This window comes from Seriola lalandi, unplaced genomic scaffold, assembly GCF_002814215.2.
Source record: "Seriola lalandi dorsalis isolate HSWRI2012SDOR001 ecotype SW California unplaced genomic scaffold, Sedor1 jcf7180002054914, whole genome shotgun sequence".
NCBI lineage: Eukaryota > Metazoa > Chordata > Actinopteri > Carangiformes > Carangidae > Seriola > Seriola lalandi.
This window is the reverse complement of record NW_019525466.1, coordinates 1,252,614-1,275,394: the sequence shown is the minus strand read 5'-3', so window position 1 is coordinate 1,275,394 and position 22,781 is coordinate 1,252,614. Positions and strand designations below refer to the sequence as shown.

At 38.4% G+C, this 22,781-nt stretch overlaps 2 protein-coding genes across 3 annotated transcripts in view; both read left to right on the top strand.

Annotated features, from left to right (window-relative positions):
• The first annotated feature begins 875 nt into the window (after nt 1-875).
• On the top strand, nt 876-19,621 carry mpzl1l (myelin protein zero-like 1 like). Its single transcript, XM_023430907.2, has 6 exons — nt 876-1,014; nt 4,438-4,619; nt 8,383-8,593; nt 10,556-10,685; nt 13,056-13,161; nt 14,829-19,621. Exons 1-6 carry the CDS (start codon nt 942-944, stop codon nt 14,922-14,924), a joined length of 798 nt encoding a protein of 265 aa, XP_023286675.1. The 5' UTR covers nt 876-941; the 3' UTR covers nt 14,925-19,621.
• A 1,208-nt stretch (nt 19,622-20,829) lies between these two features.
• The window catches only part of lrrc32 (leucine rich repeat containing 32), a 12,397-nt gene continuing 10,445 nt past the window's right edge, over nt 20,830-22,781 (top strand). Inside the window, exon 1 of one of the 2 annotated variants that reach the window (XM_087169781.1) lies at nt 20,830-21,112. In XM_087169781.1, coding sequence (XP_087025907.1) covers nt 21,012-21,112 — 101 coding nt within the window. In that variant the 5' untranslated portion in view covers nt 20,830-21,011. The remainder of the gene's footprint in view (nt 21,113-22,781) is intronic. The other variant, XM_023430924.2, reaches the window with a different exon arrangement.

Sequence of the window (22,781 nt, the reverse complement as noted above, 5' to 3'; positions counted from 1 at the left end):
CAGGGTACCACTCACAATAACTGAAGAGATTATTGAAGACAATAATTGTCAGATGTATTGATTGAAAAATGGAACCAGTTTGATGAAACACACTTTTACAATAAACAAACTGAAAAATAGATTTTGATGCAGGGACCCTCTACAAGACAGATGGAGGATGAGGACCTGTCACAGCTGATCTTCTACCTAAGTGGTGCAAATTGGACAGTTGTCCACTTTCAGTAATCACAGTCAGTAATCCAGCCCTGCACCAATCATAAATTGATAATTGACAGGATGCCCAATTTGTCAATGTTTATTTACAGTCCGTCATGGTACTAAAATATCTGGTTAATATGATACTAAGAAGAGGGCCCCTGGGATCAGACCCCCCCCCTGTCTCTCCTTCATGTGGAAAGAGTAACAATTTGTTTTGTATATGGTTGTTTTGCATCTCATTTGTTAAACTGTCTAACAAGAAACTTCATATTAAGGCTCCTTAACCCCTGACACCTTGAGGCCCCTGGGCCTTTGTTCATTTGGGCCTGCCATTCTTTTTTTTTTTTTTCATTTGATCAAGGAAATGTACAGTAATTAGAGGTGATGTAACGGCCCAAAAGAACAAAATTTAAATGACATAAATACAACAGGTGAAAATAAAATGAATGAAAATGTAAATTGATAAATTCTTTCAAAACAATTTTAAAAAAAGGACAGGGGTACATAAATGCTCAAATAGTTATTTATTCAGTCGGGGGTCCCAGGGAAAAAGTTTCTTGCCAGCCATTAATCCGTCTATGTGCACTGTGCTGGCGCTGTCACGGCACCTGTAAACCTGCAGGGGGCAGCAGTCGCACGGAACCGTGTAGTCACCGCTGAGATTGCCCACGAAGAAGAAACGACTTTAGACGAAGGAGGGTGGAAAAAAAAGCAGAGGAACTACTCCTGTTTACAACAACATAATGGAGCCAAAATGGTCAAATACCATCTGCAAGCGTGTTCTACTGACTGGATTTACGCTATATGTTATATTAGGTGAGTGTCGACGCCCACGCTGGGTTAAGTTTCAATTTGGAAATGTTTGATTTTGAGCTCATTATTTTAGGTAGGATATCAGGTTAGCTAGCTAGCGATGTTATCTCGCATCTCATGTACGGGAGACACCTAACTACACCCCTAACCTCTATCCACGATCTTTCTAATTAATACACCTTTTGTTCACCCTCACAGCTACGAACGTGATTCAACTACCGAAAACATTTTTTTCTCTCGGGAACATTAGCTCGACCCTCTTTGTACACACATCGATATAACGTTAGAGACAATTTATTAAAGAATGGTTAAATTGACTAAAATCTGAACAGGGTTTGGTGCAGAGGGGTGGCTGCCGCCCTTGATAGTGCCGCTCTGTCGGAGGGGTTAGGTGGGACAAACCGTGGAGGTAGAGAGGCTAACCGGCTGATACACGTTAATATGTAGCTGAAATGCGGATCACTGGGTGTGTTGGATGTTGGCCGATTTGAAGAATATCCACTAGTGATACAGAAAACGTCCCCACATCTGTACTATCCTGCAGCTGCTGTGGGCGATAAACAAATCGACGTTAAAGTGCCAGACTTTACAATAACGGTTTCGTAGTAGAGGCGTGAGTCTCTACTACGTGTCGCCCATAGACATTTGCTAAGCTGCCTCGAACACAAGGTTATAGTTATTAACAGTACAGTGTATCTTTATCATTTACTAACAGTTACTATATATATATATATATTTTATTATTATACACAGTGGCTTTAAAATCGTGCCAACGCATCAGCTGTGTAGATAGCCAGATTTTCCATCCTGCCTAGCTTAGCGTCCACTACCAAAAGACAACAACTCATTTCCTCGTTGGCTAACCTTTTACTGACCCAGATTGTAATATTACCATCATATATGATTATGCACTTAATGATCAAAGTAGCAACACAAGTACATGCATGTGATTTGATGCAGAGTCTGTCTCAAAATAACCAGATTTACTTTAATATTTTGGCAGTAAGCACAATAATGGCCTTGTCTTTTAACTTAGTGTTACAGCTGCTGTCACTAACGTTACTGCTAATGGCTGGCTTTTTTCATAATATAGATATACATACTTTTTTTTTTTGACCTCTGAATCAGACTAAGACCATGTAAGGATCACTCAGCTACTGTAGAATTAGCTGTAGACTCTTATAATTTAGAAAGAAACTGCACAGTTTTCATAAACACACTGTCACAGACCTGTTGCTGAAATAATACAAAATTCTGCCAGTTTGAAATAATGGGTTACAATATCCTGACGTTTGGAGAAGTGGACTGGACTGGTGGTTTTCTGCTTTGAATCTCAGACTATAACATCTGACTGGAGGAAATGGAAGACAAACGCTTCCTTCTGTTTTATATTGTCAAATTAATCTCATGACTGGCTACTGTCATATCATATTCCTTCTGTTTTTAATATACAATATTTGCTGGAGTCTAAATCTCTGTCACTGTTCATTAGATAGAATTAGATCTCAGAGGACAGGGGGTCTGTCTCCGCCTCTTGTTATTGGAGCAGATGTTAAAATAAGGTGTGTTTTTCAAAGATGTTTATAATTTTTTTTTTTTTAATTTAATAAGGCAACATAAAAGTGAGTGTAATGTCAAACATTCCCCATCCAGAGCTTTCTTGGAAGTTATAAGTCAGTAAGCTGAGCAGTTGGTACTTTTATTTATAAACCCAGTCTGGTAAGAGAGGGTCTTTTTCTGTCTGTTGCACACGGTGTTGTTAGAGCTAAAATTACTCAATTAATTGTTTAGCTGATCAACAGAAAATTAATCTGCAGCTATTTTGCTAATAAAAAAATAAATGTTAGCCTTTTCTTAATGCAAAAAGCTAAACATTTGCTGGTCTGACCTCCAGTGTGTATTTTGCACTGCACTTCACAATATGATGCATGCATTTAGCACACAGCCGGCCAGCCAAGAGCAAACAAGAATTACAAAAAGCAAGTCTAGATCAAACCCTAGTGCTGTAAATGGGTGGACCGCATATTGTCAGTGTATGAAATTGAAGACATAGTTGAAAACTGTAAACAACTGACATCATCGTGTCCTATTCTGTCTAGTGTCAGCCAGTTTATCACTGTGGCCTTGCTGTGGCGGTTCGGCCAGAAACATCCAAGGTAGAAAGAAGAGACAAGGATAAATGGAGCAAATGCAATAAATGAAACATTAATTTTGTAGCAATTAATTCATTAATACAAAGTCAAAACAACACCTCAGTCCTTACCGCTGCAATAACTTAATGCTTCTTGTTGGAGGGAATGAATTATGTAATTTCAGTGCACATTTTAGTGAATCAAGGCACATGTTAATAATTCAAGGATATGAATTATTAATCTGTGCAGACAGATTTTACACTTGTGCAGCTGTTTTGTTCATACTTGGTGAACACCATTAAACTGAGAAATGTTCATTAGAGCTGAAATGATTCATTGATTAGTCGACTGGCAGTAAAAAAAAAAAACAAATTTGATAACAAAATAATAGATTTAGTCATTTTTGAGACAAAAATGGTGAAAACATTCTCTGGTTTCAGCTTCTCACGAAAGGAGTTGCTGCTTTTCTTTGTTGTTTATCTGTAGATTTTGGACATTTGCTTGAACAAAATGAAACTGTTTGTCTCACTGGGAAGTTTTGATGGGAATTTTTTCACTGTTTTTTGATGTTTCATAGGCTAAAAGATTAATGGAAAAGTCAGCCGGAATAATTGAATGGAAAGATTGTTAATTGCAGCCCCAATGTTGATTCATCTATTTATTGATTAGTCGGTCAGTTGATTGACAGAATCTGCAACAATTCTGATGATTAGTTGATCATTTAAGTGAAATTTTTAAGCATATATGCCAAAAATCTATCCATTAAATTCATGTCCAACACTTTCTTCCACCATTATTATTTCAACTTTTCTAGTTTTAATCTCTGCTGTTCAGTCCTTTCCGTCTTCCATGTCTGAGCTGACCGTGACCCCTCCACTCGCTCACAGACTCACTTCCTCTGTCAAGATGTGACATTTAACCTGCAAACGTCTAGGGCTAATGGGAATTCTTTTTGGGAATTAATCAAATTGTTAAAGGCCACTAAAAACAGAAATCGTCGTTACAAATGTCAATGTGATTTTGAATTAGGTTTTCTCGCTTCTGCAACAAAACCCAGAAGTTGTGCAACAAACCATTGTGCGGTGTTTTGGTGTGTGATAAGCATTAAACACATTCATCTGTTTCTCAAACTTGACTCCCTGGATCATATTTCATGGTCTCCCCCGCCAATGCAGCCCCCTGCAGGGACTGTTGTAATACTCTGAGGCTGCATTCACAGTTTTGTTGTATTGCATTCTGTTACGAGGTACTCAGACCAGAGTGCATTTAAAATTGTAACTTGTTTTTATTCCAGTTACAAAGCGTACATCGGCGATCGACATATACGCTGACTCTGAAGTGATTATGCAGAACGGCACCACAGGAATCCTCCGATGCACCTTCAAGTCCAGTGAAGTGGTCAGCAGCTCCACCTCAGTGACCTGGAGTTTTCAGTCGAGTCAGCCAGACAATAAGTTCTACAAAGCTCCGTACGTGGTAAGTCCTCGCCGGTCGTATCCGCTCGGGGAAGATTTCCCACAGCTCCAGGATGTTTTCCTGCGATTGTTTTATCTGCGCTGACAAATGAAGAAAGGCCTCAGCTGCTGCCCGGGGTTTGTGCTCATTATAAAGACATGGTTTCGATATACAGCAGGTCACAGTGTGAAACAATCCCTGTGCCAGCCATTAAGTTATACAGTGTATTAGATATTTTAATGACACTTTTATACTTCTCTATATATTTGTTTTATTTTGTATTTGTTTTGTGTCTCTATCTTGCTTGAGCATTGTAATTGTATCTCATGAGGTGTTTATTTCTTACTCTAGTAGCAGACTGACAACACAAAGCTCTGTGTAAACACTGGGTTTCAGATGAGAGCTGCAGAGTCTTCGTACAGTATTTATATTTGACTCGCCCACTCACAGCGAGAAAATCAATTTGTTTCTGGCAAAATGAAAAATGTGGCTGGCGATTATCACAGATGTAGTTTTCAAACAATTGAAATGAGCTGTCAAGTGCTAAAACTGTCTCAGCTTCAGTGAAAATTAATAGTTTAGCATGTGAGTCTGATGCCATTAGCCAGTACTAATCTGAGACACTTGTACTTACTGTATCTGTATAATATTCGATATATTAATAACAGTAGATGCTCTAAAGGTTTTGTGTTTAACTAAGCTTCAGATCACATCTTAGGATTTCTTTCGTTGTGTTAGACTTGGAACAAAATGTAAACAGTCTGTAGAAAGCGAAGCCTGCGGTACCGAATCCAGAAAGTTTGCGGGGCGTGGAGGACTGCGGATCATGTCCCATCCACAGCGCCTGATCCTTTTTTGTTTACGGATCAGTCTGGCCGGGCGGCGGCCCACTGTACCTGTCTGCTGTGATCTTCTGCAAACAAAAACGACAAAGCGTCTGGGTTGTTAATTTGCAGAGCAGTCATGTCACAACACACACATACATTCAACACTTGCCGTACATCCACACGGAGCCGGTTAAATTTCATTTTCTCTCAGTGTCGGTCCTTCGTCTAGACTTAAACTGAACTTTTCCAAATGTTTTCCTGTGAACAGAGAAAAATGCAGAGATTTTGCAAATAGAATGACGGCAGCTGCCACTGAGCGACTCAGGGAACTGTCTCTGTAAAGTCATTTTAATGTCAATATATCTGTTATTAACCTGGATTTGTCATGATCTTGTCAAAGTCACAATTATAAACTTCTGGTTATCATTAAATCACTGTTTCAGTTTCAGTTCAGCAGCCCTGAAAACAGACAGAAAAATATGTGAATGAGAACAACCATATTGTGCGTTCGGCTCAGTATGTGGCAGTGTGTGTGGCAGTGAAGTTAAGAAGACAACTTCTTGTCTCCAACTTTCTCTGAGATCACACATGTTAAATAACATCGTGGCCGATCGTACGGCGCAGCTGTGCCCATTAATCTGCGTTTGTGTTGATTTTGTCAGACAGTGTCACGACCATGAAATAATGATTCACTCGGCCGGACTCCGTCTGTCTCTCTCCTCTCCAGAAGTTGGCTGTGTTGCACAGTTTTGCTGTTCGCCAGCTGAACAGCTGACAGAGAAGAAGAGCGCTGTGGCTGTGTTTATGTTGTTCAGGTGTGTTACTGTGGACAGAGGTCTCTACAATGACGACCTGGAAAGGCTAATCGTTTTCACACAAACATAGCATTTTAAAATCATCGTTGAAGGGGAAGTCCGCAGTTTTCCTGACAAGCGGCGGCTTTTCTGGGAGTTGAGGACGTGACTCCTCCGTCCTCCTCTCTGTCGTTTGCTGCAGTGGTGTTCGTAGTCTTGTGTGTATGAATATGTGGTAGTATGATATCCGGCACATGAATAAGGCAGTTTCACTCTCAGTATTCTCCCTGTTACAGTAATGTGAAAGTGATATGGAACCGCTTTGCTGACTATAGTTATCCTCAGACTGTGGGAAACAAACGATGACAATAGAAGTCGCTCTTCCTTTGGAGTTGTGTTTACACAGCTGACACTGCATAAAGTAGCAAGACCGCGGCTTCACAAAAACTCTGGCTTCTGTCTCCACGTATGAACCAGAACCAGATCACTCTTGAGGACAAATCAAATGTTTTTATTTTTAACCGGCTCACTCACTCAGCAGCGGTAGGTGTGTGAGAGCGCTGTGCTCAACTAGTTCAAAGAAGAAGGAAGAAAATTCTGACACATTTTTTTCCCCCAACAAAATGTAAAGTCAGCCATGTCACTTGACTTTCATGTGTCTGCTGTGACTCTGCTGGGCGTGAGCAGAGATCAAGAGAGGATACGTACGGCGCGTTTATTTTATGCTGAATTTTCTTGATTTTAGGGAAATTAATCGAAATATTATCGAAATATGACCAAGTGCAAGATCCAAATGGCAGAAGGTGCAATTGTTTTGATAAAGGTAAAATGTGTTAGAACACACTATGAATGAAGCATTGTGGTATTAGAGAGACCACCAGTCCTACAAATCATATTTTCCACATGTAAGGGAACATTTCTATACATTTTCTTCAGTGAAAATCAAAGGCACATCGTTGATTCCCTACTCTGTTTTGAACTTTGTTGATGACGTCCGTGTGTTGTTGAGTTTTTGGGAAGGACTGAACAATTTCGACACGTTTGGGAGGAAACTGGCTTTGATGGTTCCTCGCACAGAGCTGAATGTTGTCGTGTCTTTCAGCTTTGACATTTTGACACGTCGCAGCAGGAGGAAGCCCTGGTGAAATGATGAAATTAAACATGGCGGACTTTCTTTTAGCTGCTTCAGTTCAGTTTCAGGGTCCTGGTGTTGTGCATGCTGTCACACTGTCACACTGTCATTACTTAACTGGGACACTTGAGTAAAATGGAGCCATTGTTAAAATGTCTGCTATAAAAAAAAAACAAAAAAAAAACAGGTCCATAAAGCCAGAGCCTGATTGTTTTGACTGTGACAGTATAAGAATATTTTCATTGGCCAGTGAGACTAAAATGATTAATTATATTCATGATTAATCTGCCAAATATTTCTTCAATAAATTTTTGCCACAGAATAGTAAGAAATGAGAGAAATGTTATAATTTCTCACAGTGTGAGGTGATGTTTTCTTTGAGTTTACCTTCATATACAACAAGAAAAACATCAAATCTTCACATTTGAGGAGCTGGAACCGGGAAACTAGTTTGGTGTTTATGCTTGAAAAATAATGAAAAACGCTTGTCAGTCGTTGGACTTATCTTTGCAGCTCTAATAATAACTGTAATGATACAATTCGTCATAATAATTTATAACTATAAATATTTGTTCTGTCCCACAAATCCAATTATAAAGTCATTAGGGAAAGTTGAAAATATAAAGTAATTAGAAATCCTGTCCGCTCAGTGATCATGCCGCTGCGCTGTGCATCACAGATTCATTACACAAGACAACTATCGCACTGACCACTGTGACTTATATGAAAAGTGTTGATGGTTCATCTCTGGCACCTGTGTCTTCATCACATCATCATCCTCACTTGAGGTCGGAGCTAAAACCGAGATACACCAGATCACAGTGTAGGTTGACTTTAAAAGTTTCAGAAACCAACTGTGAAACAGGGAAGACTGGTTTCCAGTACCATGCCCCTCACTATGGAATGAGCCTCTAATATTAGTGAGACAAAAATGGTGACTCGTGTGTATGAATAATGTGTGAATTATGCTTTTCGTTTAGAGTTTCTTTTTAAGCTTGTAGATGGTTAAATCGGATTTTCCATCCTTGCAGATTTTCTATTTTTCCCACGGGAAAGGATTCCACGGAGCAGTTGAGTTCAAAGAAAAAGTGCAGTTTATTGGAGACGTCAACAAGAGGGACGTCTCGATAGAGCTGAACCCGGTTCAGTTCAGCGACAATGGCACCTTCTTCTGCGACGTGAAGAACCCACCAGACATCATGGGAACGCCGGCTCGAACAGAGCTCAGGGTCGTTCTGAAAGGTGAGTTTTTTTCTATCATGAAAATCAGTTTGAGGCTGTGTGTTAAGAGATAGAGGAAGAGTTAAGATGCTTTTTTTTTTTTTTTTTATAAATGTAGCTGCTTGCTTGGCCTTGACCAGCCTCTTGTCAGTCAGTCGTGTTCATCCACCCACTGACTCACTGCACACACAGCATACGCTACACACACGCTGATTGGACAGTGTAAGAAACACTGTAGAGCACTCAGTCAGCGTCGACAGTCTGCCTCTGTGTGCTGTTTCCAGGCAACTTTTCCCTGTCAATGTGGCTTTTTATTCCAAGGTTTATTATTCACTAACTACAATCAAATGTAATTGACTCTGACACAGTGAGTGGGTGGCACCATTTGGGATGAATGAACAGCATAATGGTTTATTTTAAAATGCTGCAGCGGCACGCTTTAGATCTATATGTAAACCAAAAAGATTAACGTTAAATCTTCCTTAAATCTCAGTTTAGTCATCTGTAAACCGAGATCTCGAGGTGTGGAAAGTGACAGGCCCACATCTCCCAAAACTAAAAGTCAAATGTTGAAAAGAAGAAGAAAAAAAGCTGTGGTTCTCCGGCAACAAGTCAGTAATAATCTTTTTTTATCTTGGGTTGAGACACTGTGATTTTGTGATGCTCGACTATCTGCAGGTGTTGAAATGAAACGCTGAATCCAAAGACTTTAAAGGGTTTTAAAAGGTATTTAAAAGCCTGAAATCTAATTTCTAAAAACAGAATATTAGCTCCATCTTGAGCTAAATGTTGCTGCCTTTTCCCACAGTTTATTATTTCCATGTTAATTTTGAACTGCAGACAAACACCTGTGCCATGGTGTCTGCTTATTATAAATTAATCCGCACCTTCCAGCCAATGAGAACTTAAAACATCTCGACTCCTCACGCACCTGGTGGTGTAACGGCACCGTGAGATCTGCTTTCCACAAAATATAAAAGGCGTTCCGGCTCACAGAGGTCGCACAGGTACATTCTTGTTATTTGTTTTCAGTTACACGAAGCCCATGTCTGCATGTGACGGCTTGTTATCTTTTGTCCCAACAGTTGTAGCTCCGCCCCTTCAGGTGGGAGTTTGTTCCGTATCACAGATTTATGTCTAGAAAGTAGTGCAGTACCAAAATAAGACACGTTTGTGTGTCTGTCAACATTTGTTTGACTATGACACAAAGAATTTTCTTGGTATTTTCCCTCGACTGGCAGACGGCCAGGTATCAGTGACACTCCCAGCTGTAGACTGTAATTGGAGGGGGACGATGCCTCATACCTGACCGTGAACTTAAAGTTCCACTTAACTCTTTTGCTGATGTTATTATTGAGGTAACCTTATTTATACGGCATGTAGAGACAAGCTTAGGAGCCTGATTGAAAGTGCTGGTGTGGGGCTTTCACACAGTACCTCATTTACCATGAAAATGTATTTTAAAAGACATTTTCTAAAATTTTATGATTATTATTTTCAGTAATTCACAATGGCAGAAATACACTTTCAATGAGAAATGCAAGAAAACATATTTGGATAAAATCACTGTACCTTTAAATTGACTGTAATTGATTTTTCTATTATATTTAAAACACTAAAAACAGTGAATATTCTGAGTGATTATCACTGATTTGTAGGTATGTAGGTGCCTGTGTCATCTTTCTTGTATTTTGGGTTTTGGTTTCTGGCAGCTTTACACTTACACTTTAGTTAGATTGAGAAAATGATCAGTCAGACTTATAGGTGAGTGTTTGCTAAATAAAAAAAGACAGTTTAAAAAGTGTCAAACAAAGTCACAAATGAAGCAAAATGAACACAGACTCCAGAGAGTTTTAAACACATACAATCAGACGGTACGTGCTCTACTTCAACACAGCAGTAACTGCTCCTGCTGTTTGAAATGTCAGCTCGTTAATTAAAAATTAACCCTCGTGTGTGTTTGTTGTGTTTTGTTGTGTCTAGAATCGTTTCCTCAGAGCAACACTGCCCTTATAATCGGAGCAGTGTGCGGTGCTTTAGTCCTGCTCGTCCTCGTCGCTGTAGGTGCCTGCGTTGTCATGAGGGTGCTTCACAACCGCCATGATTATGAAGGGTGAGTGTCCTCTGACTTGTTTCCACTGTTGCTGCTTGCTGACATCAACACTGCTACGGTAACACACCAGCAGAATAAGAAAGACAGAAATTTGATGTTCACAAGAAATTTGCCGACACTTTACCTCAACCCACTTAGTGCAGCGTTTAATGAATGGTTTATAACACTCTGTAATGTAGGTGTAAGCAGATATAAGTCTTAATGTGGATGTTGAAGTATAAACATATAAACGACAAAACAGTCTTTACATGAGAAGTTAAAATTGTTGACAACTCGTTAGTAAATTAGTAAACACTTAAAAATGCCCCTTATGTCTGTGTACAAGTACAATATAGTGTGTTATATAAACCATTTATTAAATGTTTGTATACTGCGTACAAATGCGTAACAGGAGACTTAAAGTTAGACGTTACCAGAACCAGTTTCTAAATGTTTTTACTGCCAGTTTTTTTTATTATTATTATTAATTTATTGTAATATTTGTTCCACTGTTAAGAATGCATTTCTAGATAACATTTTTTATCTTCCCACTCCGAAAAAGCAAAGTGGTGTTGTGTAAAAGGTTATGAGAATCCACTCATGTCTGATTATCATTAGTTATTTCAATACACGAATTAAGAGGAAAAAAAAAATAGAAATAACACACATTAATTAGTCTGATTAGTGGAATTATTATTATTATTTATTCTCCAACAAGTGGGTGAAACCAAGATGAGTAACATCTAAAATGAGCCTTTTCCTGAATGATGAGTATTGAATTAGAAATGTGATGAGGAGGCCACATCAGAGAGCCGTGCTGTTATCTGAAAGTCGAAGTGAATCTCACGTAGAAAAGATGTTTTTTTTTTTTTGTTGAGATGTGAGGTAAGTTCCTCAGATTGATTTTTTTTTTGATCAAACAGGTTTCCTGAATGTTTTTTTAATTTTTATTTTCCAGTAATCCTTTAGTCCTTCAGAGATTCAATCATCCACCTGTAACACCTAGCTAACTCTTTCTGCATGGGAGCAGGGTTCACTCTCTCTCTCTCTCTCTCTCTCTCTCTCTCTCTCTCTCTCTGTGTGTGTGTTTACCTGTGGACAAAAAGCTTTGGGCTCGTTTTGGGCTGTTTGGATGACCCGGTGTTTTTACTAATTATTAACACGTTTGTTAAAGACATAAACTAGACCGTGTGTGCTCGAGGTAGTTTGACCATGTCTACCTCGTCGCATGCTCCAGCCACTCTGTTCACCTCAGTGAGAAAACCCACATGTAGAGCCACGAGCACCGGAGGGTTTAGCATTAAGACGCTGGCAGCTCCCGCCTGGCTTGTTTGGATGGTTTGAGCCTGTGAGCCGTAGAAGCAGCGGCCTTTGGGGTTGCTGTTTGCACTGGTGCCAGTCACTTCCCTCCATCACAGTTTGTTAACACAACTAATTTTCACAGCATCACTTTGCATTAACACCTTTTAGCTTGTTGGCAGATTAACAGAATGTTGTCTGGTCATTGTCCATCGTCTTCTTCCACTAACGCCCAAACTTATCACTGCCTTCCTCACCTGTTTCTATCAGACTAATATATCCTCCATCACCAGCTTTTATTTTTATTTTCATTATTATAATTATTATTAAACACATTCAGTCAACAAAAATGTGTGGAGGCTTTTTGTTGACCCTGTTCAGTCGCATTGAAATGACAGAACAAATATAGCCAGTTTCTGAGGTAAACAGCTTCTCTCACTGTATATACTGTTGTAAAGTGTCTTTAGTAGAGGTGCACCGATGGCAGAGTCATGAGCAGATGTTAACCAGCTGTTAACCAGCTCTTTGTTATGTTACGATGAATATCTAAACTGTTTTTAACCCTTTCACGTTTATTCTAATCAATTCTTAATCGTAAGTCTGAGATCTCTTGAATTGACTGGACTCCAGGTTTATTAACTCCTGACTGCAGTTAGCTTTATTTATTAATGCTGATGTCTTCAATATGCAGAAGAACGATTCAATGCTTATTAGTTAGAATAGATTGTTTGTTCATAACTGTAATGTAGACGAAGATCTGAACATATTTCAGGAAAGAAAAACCCCCTGGTTCTCTCCGCCAGTATTTGATCATTTATGTTAGATTCATTTTATGATTTGAGAGCGAGTGCTTAGAAGCTGCTTCAACACCAGTTTGATTTCACTTTAAATCCCGCCGGTGCACCTCTAGCCTCCTCCCAGGGTCGGTAACTGCTTTCATTATCTCTTGTCAAACCGCCGGGAGCTGCCATTCACTTTGTTTGCATCCAGTGCTTTGTCTGCTCATCTCTCATTGTTTTATTTTTGTCTTGTGTCCCATTATTTGTGTTGACTGTGCACCAATGGTTGCGGCAAATCGTAAACCTAAACTAGATGTACGTCCTTGGAAAGCGTGAGCTCTCAGGCTCCGCAGCCACGAAAGAAGGTGGAGTCTGGCCGGGAGGGCTCCAAGAGTACCATTCCCTTGGGTCCACTACAGGTAGGAGCTGGGGGACGGAGAAATCCACTGGCTGCCACCATTTTACTGGGAAACTGTTGCATTTATTTGGCCCTGTTGTTTATCCAAACACACCTGAAGCATTCTCCTCTATCCCTATGCTCTGATGTGATGTAATAAACAGTATTTGGTTCGGATCAATCATAAAAATAAATAAATAAATAAAAAGATTATGTATTTTGCAAACATAAATAATATAATACGAAAGATAATAATACAATAAAACGAGGAATAAGAAATGAAATAGAAATAGCGCAGTAAAAAAACCAAAACCAACCATGCTTTCTTACTTTTAGACAAGTCGACTCTTATAAATTTTAATTTCCGTTTAATCGACAGGGAAATCGTCCCTTGATGTCATGCTGCAGAATGACCTTGGGACCGATCAGACGGTCCTGATAGTTTTACATAACGAAAAGAATCTAAACATCCAAAGTGTTTAAACTTCTGCACAGTCCTGAGCTCACGTTGCACAAGGTGTGAGTTGTTTTCCACGGTAAAAAGCGGAAGGAGGTTGACAACTTTTTAAATGTGTTTTAAAAATCCATATGAACATTGAAACAGGTTTTGCTTGCTTGTAACCAGATCTCCTGTTCATACTTGCCTCCTAATTCACTTCCAGTGTCAGAATCGGAGACAAAATCCACAATGCAGGAAGGAGAAACTGTCCAGGGAAACACAAAGGGGGAAATTCTAAACTGAAGAGACGATAACTTTGGCAGATATCCACTTGATTTGATTAATGTTGGAATGTATTTTTACACAGAAAGGCAGCTGTGGATTTAGTCTTATCTCTTACAATGAAAGCACAATAAGAAGGGATCTTTAAAGGGAGAGTATGAAGAGGAAGAAATGAGTACATTAGACATACATGCGTGCTTTAACGGTCGCATTAAATGGTAATATTACTTCTTCATTAGACAGTGAGGGATCAGAAACCAATAGGTGGAGATTATTAGTGGAGATGACAAAGATAGACGGACTGTTATTCTACAAATTTCCACTTCTCAGATACTGTTTTACCCTCCAAGTTGGTTTTTTTTATGCTGCAAGTTCATGGAAACAGAGAAAACTCAAAATAATCACAAATCTTCACTCAAGTTGAAATGCATTCAACTCAAATGGACACGTCTTTGTCTCGGCTTATGGCGCCACATGTTCGTTTCTGTTCATATTTGTAGATAAAATAGTAATAAATTGCCAAATACAGAACATACAGTACACGTCGACAAAGATTTCCACAGACACAAATTAATATCTAATCAAAATAGTTGCCCATTTATTTTCTTTAATTGACTAATTGATTAACTGAACTGATTTCTTCAGCTTTACACAATCCCCCGTGTGCATGAGAAGCTTAATGAGGTTACACAACAGAGTCGAACTCTCACTTTTAAAAAACTCAATCAGTTTTATGTAACTAAAATTACATAAAATTGCAGAAATCTTCAGTTCAGATGTTTTACTGGAAAAACACAAGCTGCTAATTATAGACTCTAGATATATAATTTATCAGCAAACGTTAAACCATGAGTTAAAAAATGATGCATCTCTTCGTTTATGAAGGTTCCTCTCTGTCTGATTTATCTGGACGTATTTGTGTCTTATACTGACTTTTATTTCTTTTCCATTTTCTTCTTATTTTCCAGGGCCCGGTGATATACGCCCAGTTGGATCACTCAGGCAGCAAAAACTCGTTCCATAAGATGGAGCCAGTGGTCTACGCTGACATTCGTAAAAACTGAAGAGGAACTGGGGACCAAAAAAGAAAAATAAGTAAAACACAGTAAAGTATCAGACCTCTTTATCAGCTGCTCTTGGGATGGGTGGGATTATTTCAACAGGGACGTAATTGATGCAGTTTTATTTTTATTTTTTATTTTATTTTTTTTTCATCTCTTGTCCTCTGAAAGCATGATGCTGTTATGATAAAGTAATGTCTCCATGTACTTTATTGTAAAGACAAAAAAAGAAACACCTTAGTGAACACAACAACACTACATCATTCCATCACATCAGCCTTGAAGTTGTTCTGCAGCACAGGGATCAAAGTGAAAATAAGAATGCCTTCATAGATATCATTCCACGTGCAAAAACACTCCTTAATCATTGTAACTTTGTGCCTAAAAAAAAAAAAAAAAAAAGGTTCTGCAGGCTGTTGCACCAGCTGAAGTTTGATCGTTAACGCCAAAACGCAAACTGTCTCGGCTGCAGGCGTGTTTGAAAAATAAGTAACATCACGCGGGAAGATGTCGACGTCGTCAACACGTGTGAACAAGCAAACAAACATTTGATCATCTTTGATGACGGTGTAAACTACGGAAGCCCAGAGAGGCAAGTGGAAAAAAAAAAAACAGTTTGTTTTTGTAATACTCATTTTGGCCACAAGAAGGTTGAAGTGCATCACTACCCCAGTCTCTGTAGGACTAAAAGCATTAATGTTTTCTTCCAGGTGATTTTAAAGTTCCTACTGTACTGTAAACACAAGGTGCAAATATTATGTGTTAGCAAGTTATGTAACGGTACTGTTATGTCTTTCTTGTGGCTAGAAATGTATTTTCTATGTATTACAAAAACAAACACAAATACAAACTGACCAAATAAAAGGTTTTTTTCCACTTGCCTCTCTGGGCTTCCGTAGGAGACACTGTATCGAAGGTGATCGAATGTTTACTTGCTCATATATGTTGAGAAAGTCGACAGTTTCCGCGGGATGTTGCTTCATTTTTCATGACTTTAATTGTAATTAAAGCATCGTTGCAGAGCGCCACTCAAACAAAACGGGAGAGAAAACCACTACTAACGAAAGCATCCTATCACATGTGAAGTCGCTACACGACGGGACGTGCATTTGTTCATTCATCAGTCGCCTCTGCTGTAATTTGGCGTTTTTTTCTACTCACTAAGACAAACGCTACTAATATCAACACGAGCACACAAAAAAAAACACTAACAAGAACAACAGTAACTAAAGATATTCAACAATGACACCTAAACTTTGACAAGTTCCTGTTACAAACAACATGTTGGTGGCGGCGGAAAAATACGCCCAAATACCAAATATGCATTTGTCATAAATGCAAATTAATCTGTGACAAATGATGCGCTCTGGGTGTAAATATCAGAGAAAATTAAGTTTTATATCTGTTACAGCACAGTCTCAGTCAAGACTACAGTCATCCACAACCACATCCCAATACTATTAAAACAAACTCACTTCAGTTATTGTCAAAGAAAAGAATTGAGCTCACCAGATCTCCGTGTCTGTGCAGCCCGAGGACGCTGCGTATTTGAATTCATATCTTAAATCTATCTCGTAACTAACTTAGATGTCGAAGCCTGTTTGTGTAAAATCCACATCCCGACGTTTTGAATTTTACCCGCAGCTGGTGCAACAGCGAGCTGAAGCCGCGGGGGCACTTCCATTCGCAGGGGCGGATTAACGTAGAGTTAGATTTCACATTGCCTTCAGTAACTTTGCATGTAGTTTATTAACATCTACGAGCTGAACTTGGTACTCGTCAACTAGTTGTGAAGCAGAAGAAAAACCCGTGTGACGTTGTGTTACTGTGAATGCTTCAGTTCTCCGTTTAAAGAAAAACAAGAAAAAGAAACACTCCTGGCATGTTGTTAAGGTACCTGTTTAAAGACACCGCCTCCGTTTTGAGTCTCACCTCAGTTGAACATGTTCTTTTTCTGCCGATATTTTTGAACTAACTTTTAGTTGCTCTGATTGTCTGTATATGTTTAAAAACAAAAAAAAAACAAACAAAAAAAAAAAGTGCAGATGAACACATGGTCAGTGCAACCCAGAGAGGTTTTCTTTATTTCTTCTGCTTGGTTGTAAGTGTGACTTTAAAGATCAAAAAAACAGTTTGCTGCCGGTGAAAATTACCCGAGGCAGTTTATTTATCATCTTTATTTTGAGTAATTATGAATTATGCATGTTAAAAACAAAATGTTCAACTGAGGTGAAACAAGTCTTCCTGTGGAAACACGGGATGCTTTTCATTGTTGGACAAAAGAAATGCTAAATACACTGTTTGCATGCAATTTACTAACATAACACTCATTATTATGAAAATATCCATCCTTTTTTTTTTTTTCATCTATGTATTATGTAAAGCTCTTTTTCCTTCCAAAATAATGGGCCAAATATCTAATATCAACAGTAATATTAGGTAAGTTCTTTTTCAGATGCTTTTAAGCTTTAACATGCATTCCACATTAAAAAGCCAAATTTATGTTGTTCTTTTTGTGAACGGTTCAGTTACTTATGAGAATGATAATTGTGTTGCTACCAGTCTTAAAACAAAACGCCTTCAGCTTCAGCTTGTGATTCCAAATGCAGTAATTTTTCCACGTTGACCAGTATTTGTATATATTTCTTGCTCATGTAAGATATAGTGCTGTTTACTGTAACTCATTCCAGTGTGGTATGGCTGTGGATGTCTTTCCAGAGGAGGAAAGTAGTTTGCTGTAGAGGTCTAGAAAGTTGGCGGCATGCGTAAATGTTCTCTCTTTTTAGTCTTAATTATTTGTCACCGGACACTATCAACGTACACGGTGCCTGCAGGAAGTGTCGAGCCTGGTAGTTGAAGACGGCTCGAATTCAACTTTTCTTCAGTCGACGGGTTTTACAACAAAAACAGTAAAATAATGTGACGTTTCTTGAGCTTTAACTCCATGTTTGTTTCAAGAAACGACATGATAATAGTTTTAAAAACAGTCTTTATAACACAAACCACTCGTCCTAAGGTTGAGTCTGAGCCTGTACCAGTGGGTTTATCCACTGCTGTGCTCACAGTTTGTACTTTACAGCTCTAAAAGTCTGTCACTATAATGTCTGTAAAGCCTGAAAATGCAAACCAGGGAATAGAGTGGAACTTTATAATCACCACCATGACAGGAAGTATGTCTTCCTCTGATCAAAGTCCATCAAGAAAAGAACATAAAGTCAGTAAAAATAATAAAATAAAACAACATGCAGCACAAATAAACAGCCATTATGTGCAAAAGTTGATAAATAATAGATGAAAAAGGAAGAAAAAATCTTTGAATCCTGTAGATTTTTCACCGTATTCTAACCTCATGGTGCAGCCTCGCCGTGCGTTACATTACTAAACAAGAATGTGAACACACTGACGCTGATGCTGCATTCACGTCATATCATTTAAACTGTAATTACAAGCAGCAGAGCGGGGGGAAAAAAAACAAAACAAAAACCATTCACTTCACCCTCCGACGTTTAATCCCGAGTCTGGGCTTTTGGGGATTTCTGACACATGATGTTATCATCAACAGGCTGTCGGCACAACTGGACACGGTAAAGTCCAACAGTAACACTTGCACAGTCCTGTCAGCTCATTTTATAGGATGAAGAAGAAGCTAATTCAGGCTCAGTCAGAGTTTGGTGCATTTATCTTGTTTAGTATGTTGACAAGCGAAAGAGTAACTTGATATCATGACTCTTGACTCTTGTGTTGGGGTGTGGTTGCAAATGTTGCACCTGTAACCACGCCCACTATTGATGTCACGGTGTACTGACACGCCACATCGCTGCAGCGAGATGTGACTTTATTTTCAGGTGCTGCTAAATGCCACATGCAAACTACTCATGTCCATTTTACATTTACATCGTGCTTCTACATTGTGACTGAAGAAAATTTGAATTCAGTCCATTTTTGACCTGACCGTGGCTTCGACACCCGATACCGCAGGCGCCGTGTGCTCTTCCATGTCTGTCGTCTCTTTTAATGTTCGAGCCGTTTCTGTTGGTTCATGTTTGTTATTTTATTAGTTAGCATGTATTTCAGTGTATTCACCAAAATGAAAAAGAAAACAACCTTTATGATACCGACAAACCTTTACTGCTGGTGGCTTTGCTCCTGTCTGTGACGTGTTGCCGTGTTTAGTGCTGTTGTAGAAATCGTGATGTAAACTATAAATTATGAAAGATTTCCGATCCGACCGAGCTTCACGCGCAATGTTTGGTTTGTTGGGGTCTTTAAAATGTTGTGAGTGAGGGCGGGCGGCGGCGTTCACTCCACTCACGGCGAGTCTTAAAGTGCGTGCTTAGTGTTTTTTGATGGTAAATAGTTGTGTGTTATTTGAGAATTGTTTGGTATGTTATGTTGTAAAATCTGCACTATGTCTTGCATATCAAAGACAACAAATGCCCTGTGATTTAATTTTTTTTTGTTTTGTTTTTGTTTTCGTTCATCTCTGAATGACCTTTGGCCTCTGTTTAACGTCCTTAAAACTGGAATGTTGTACATTTAGTGCCTTTTACATTTCATCAGCTAACTTGAACATCTGCTCAAAAATAGAAAAAGATAAGATTCATTTATTTTCCTTTTATTGTATGTATTTTTTTATACACATAATATCGCCTCTGTATCCACTGTTCAAATTTTATATAAAACTTATTCCTGGCCAATTATTAATGTGTTTGTTCTGATTGTTGTATTGTATTAACCATTAGCTGAGAACGTTTTCTTTCCTTTGAATCAGACAAAGACTGAAACATCTGTTGCATTATTACCTTGTTATTATGATTTAACACATAAAGACTCTGGGAAGAGCTTTATGTTTTCAGTCATGTTGCATTTCGCTGAATATTATAATCTTCCTTTGTCTCCTTTAATGCATCACATTAACAAATAGTCTAAAAAACACAGATAAAAGTTTATTCTGGAAATTGGAAAGAAAAAAAAAACCCAAAATGCAGTGGTGGAAAAAGTGCTACAAATGCTACAATATTAAAATACTCAATTAAAAGTAAAAGTCCTGTATTCAAAAATAAAATGACATAAAGTATTTATTAGAAAAATGTACTTAATGTGAAGTTGAATCTTTAAAAACAAGTCTGTAACTTAGCTTCAAATCCAAGTCGTCGACTCAGCAGCTGGACTGAAGGGAAAAGTAAAAGTACACAGGTATTATCAGCAAAATGTACTTAAAGTATCAGAAAAATGGCCCCTGTGGTTGATAATATACATGACATCATTAGATTGTTAATATTGATGCATCAGTGTTTGGTGGAGCGAGTTTTAACACAGTTATCTGGTGTGTTCCAGCGGCTCCCGGCTCATTGTTTCAGCTCTACTTCTTTATCCTGTTGGGAAGTTGAATTTATTACAAAGCATCATGTTTTATAAACTCTTTATATGTTTTGTTTTTGCAAAACTTTAAACATGTAAAAATACTAAATATGATACGATATATTCCCTCTTGAATGTAGTGAAGTAGAAGTATAAAGTAACATGAAAACAACACCTCAGATTAATCCTTAAGGGCAGAGCTTCAATAAATGGTTATTGTTTATTGTTTATTGTTTATTGTCCACCGCTGCATAATAACACGTATAAACAGGCCGCGAGGTAAATTACTGGCAACGGTCAGCTGCTGGTAAAAAACAGAAATGCTGCATCGTCTGTGTGTGAGCAGCAGGAGGCAGAGTGGGTCTTAGGTTGAGATGTGTATCATCATCCCTCCTCCTCGGCTCCCTGGTTCAATTACTGATTACTGAATGTGTTGGAATAACATCTCACTGATCTCACTGTTTCCCTCCAGGAAACAAAACTCTGGAAACAAACCATGAAAAAAAAAAAAAAGAAAGAAAACAACACTGCACGCTCTCAGAGCTGATGTTGAGCTGCATGGAAAGGGAAACAGAGTCTGGGAATCCCGGTAAACAAAAGGGGGCAATCCCCCAGGAGAACATCATGTGGTGTGCTTTGTTTGTAATATGAAGCGGTGAGGTAAGTGTGTGTGTGCGTGTGTGTGTGTGTGTGAGAGAGAGAGAGAGAGGGAGAGAGGGAGAGCTGAACATGACACCACTGATAAACATAATGAAGGATGAAACGATGGTGAATGTGAAACCAAACCTGCTACGAATGTACGAGACACTGGAGACAAGAGACCAGGTGAGGCTGCTCTTTATTCACCTTCTTCATTATTTACAATATTCCTTTTTCTTTCTCACCTGTTTCTAAAGTAACTCACTTAGATACTCGTACTTCTTCCTGCACCACGTGTATTTGACAGTTACTCTTCTGAATTAATATTTTATTTGAAAAAAAAATAAACAAACATCTACATTAGGACATATTAGGAATTATTACGGATTAAAACAAACAACTGCATAAAGTAAAGGATCGAATTCACTCTTGGCAACAACGTTTAAAAAATGTGGAAATTTGCCCAGTTGTCATGGAGATGGATCTGTTGACTGGAAAGTTCAGTAACTATTCTGATTTGGATCCACAACGCTTTAAAAGATTTATATGTCAGATTTCATTTTTGACTGTCCCAACTCAAAGTCCTCTTACTAGCTTTTACCAGAGCTTTCATCCATATCAAACAGAGATGGAGAACATCTTGAGCTTCAGTGGGATGTTGTTGAAGTTTAAAATGAGCGGGTGGAGTATTTTTTGTACCTGCAAACAGTTCTGAAGGGTAACGTAGTATATATACTCACGTACTGTACCTACAGTTTGTACTTTTACTTTAATTCCTTCTTCACTACAATTCAATGACAGATTTTTACTCCACTACATTGTACCTACATTTACAGCTGATTTTACATTTAAATACGCTTATAAAATATGATTTATTTATAGATTAAATACCCAGATAACATGTAGAGAAGTTAAAATTACACTACAACACAAAAATTACTGCTGATACATTCGTAATAATTTAATAGTATAATATAATAAAGCACCCTGACACAGTTCATCCTGCATAACGAATACTGTTGGTACTTTGATTACTTTTGTTCTTTTACTTACTGGTAAAAATTTAAAAGCAGACTTTCAGCAGCTTGTAGAAGAGCATTTTGTTAATTAAAAGGTTAATTAAATTTAAGTAAAGGACTTCTTCCACTACTGGCTGCAAACACGTGTTCATTATTGTGAACCTGCCAATATAATTGAACAGGAGAGAAAATCCATTTAGACTTCTTATTAAAGACATTTGACTAAACAGAAAGTCCATAAAAAGTCTGGAGATCACGATGTTACTGAAATAAAAGGTGAAGTGTTGTGTTCGTGGCCTCCAGCTTCAGATCCACACAGGAAAGTCGAACAGCTCCACTGAAGCGGGAGCCAGGAGAGACATTCATACACTTGTACAGTGATTTAAAACTAATTGCCTGTGTGTGTTAACTGGCCTTAGTCACTGAAGTTACAGTGATGTTTGTTTACAGTATAGCAAACCAGAGAAGAAGCCACATGACAAACCAACTGCACTCCCACAGTCTTGAAAAGGATGTGTGAATTTTCAACACGCCCACATGTCTCCGATGGGTGGACTACTTCTTTCCAAATCCATCAATAACTGCTGCTGACATTTTTTTTTTTTTGTTCTGTCTGGGTGGAGATGTGGAGAATGAAAACATTGTCTCTTTTCAAAAAATTTATCCATAAAAGGTTGTTTATAAAAAAAAAAAAAAAAAACCCCAAAAACTCCCAGATTCAGAGATAATACAAACATGGAGACCTGAGATCAAATATATTAAAATAACCCACATTCCTAATGGAGATTGGCCTGTGAGAAAATTTAAACTATTTCTAAAGAAATCATCCAACTTTAGGATT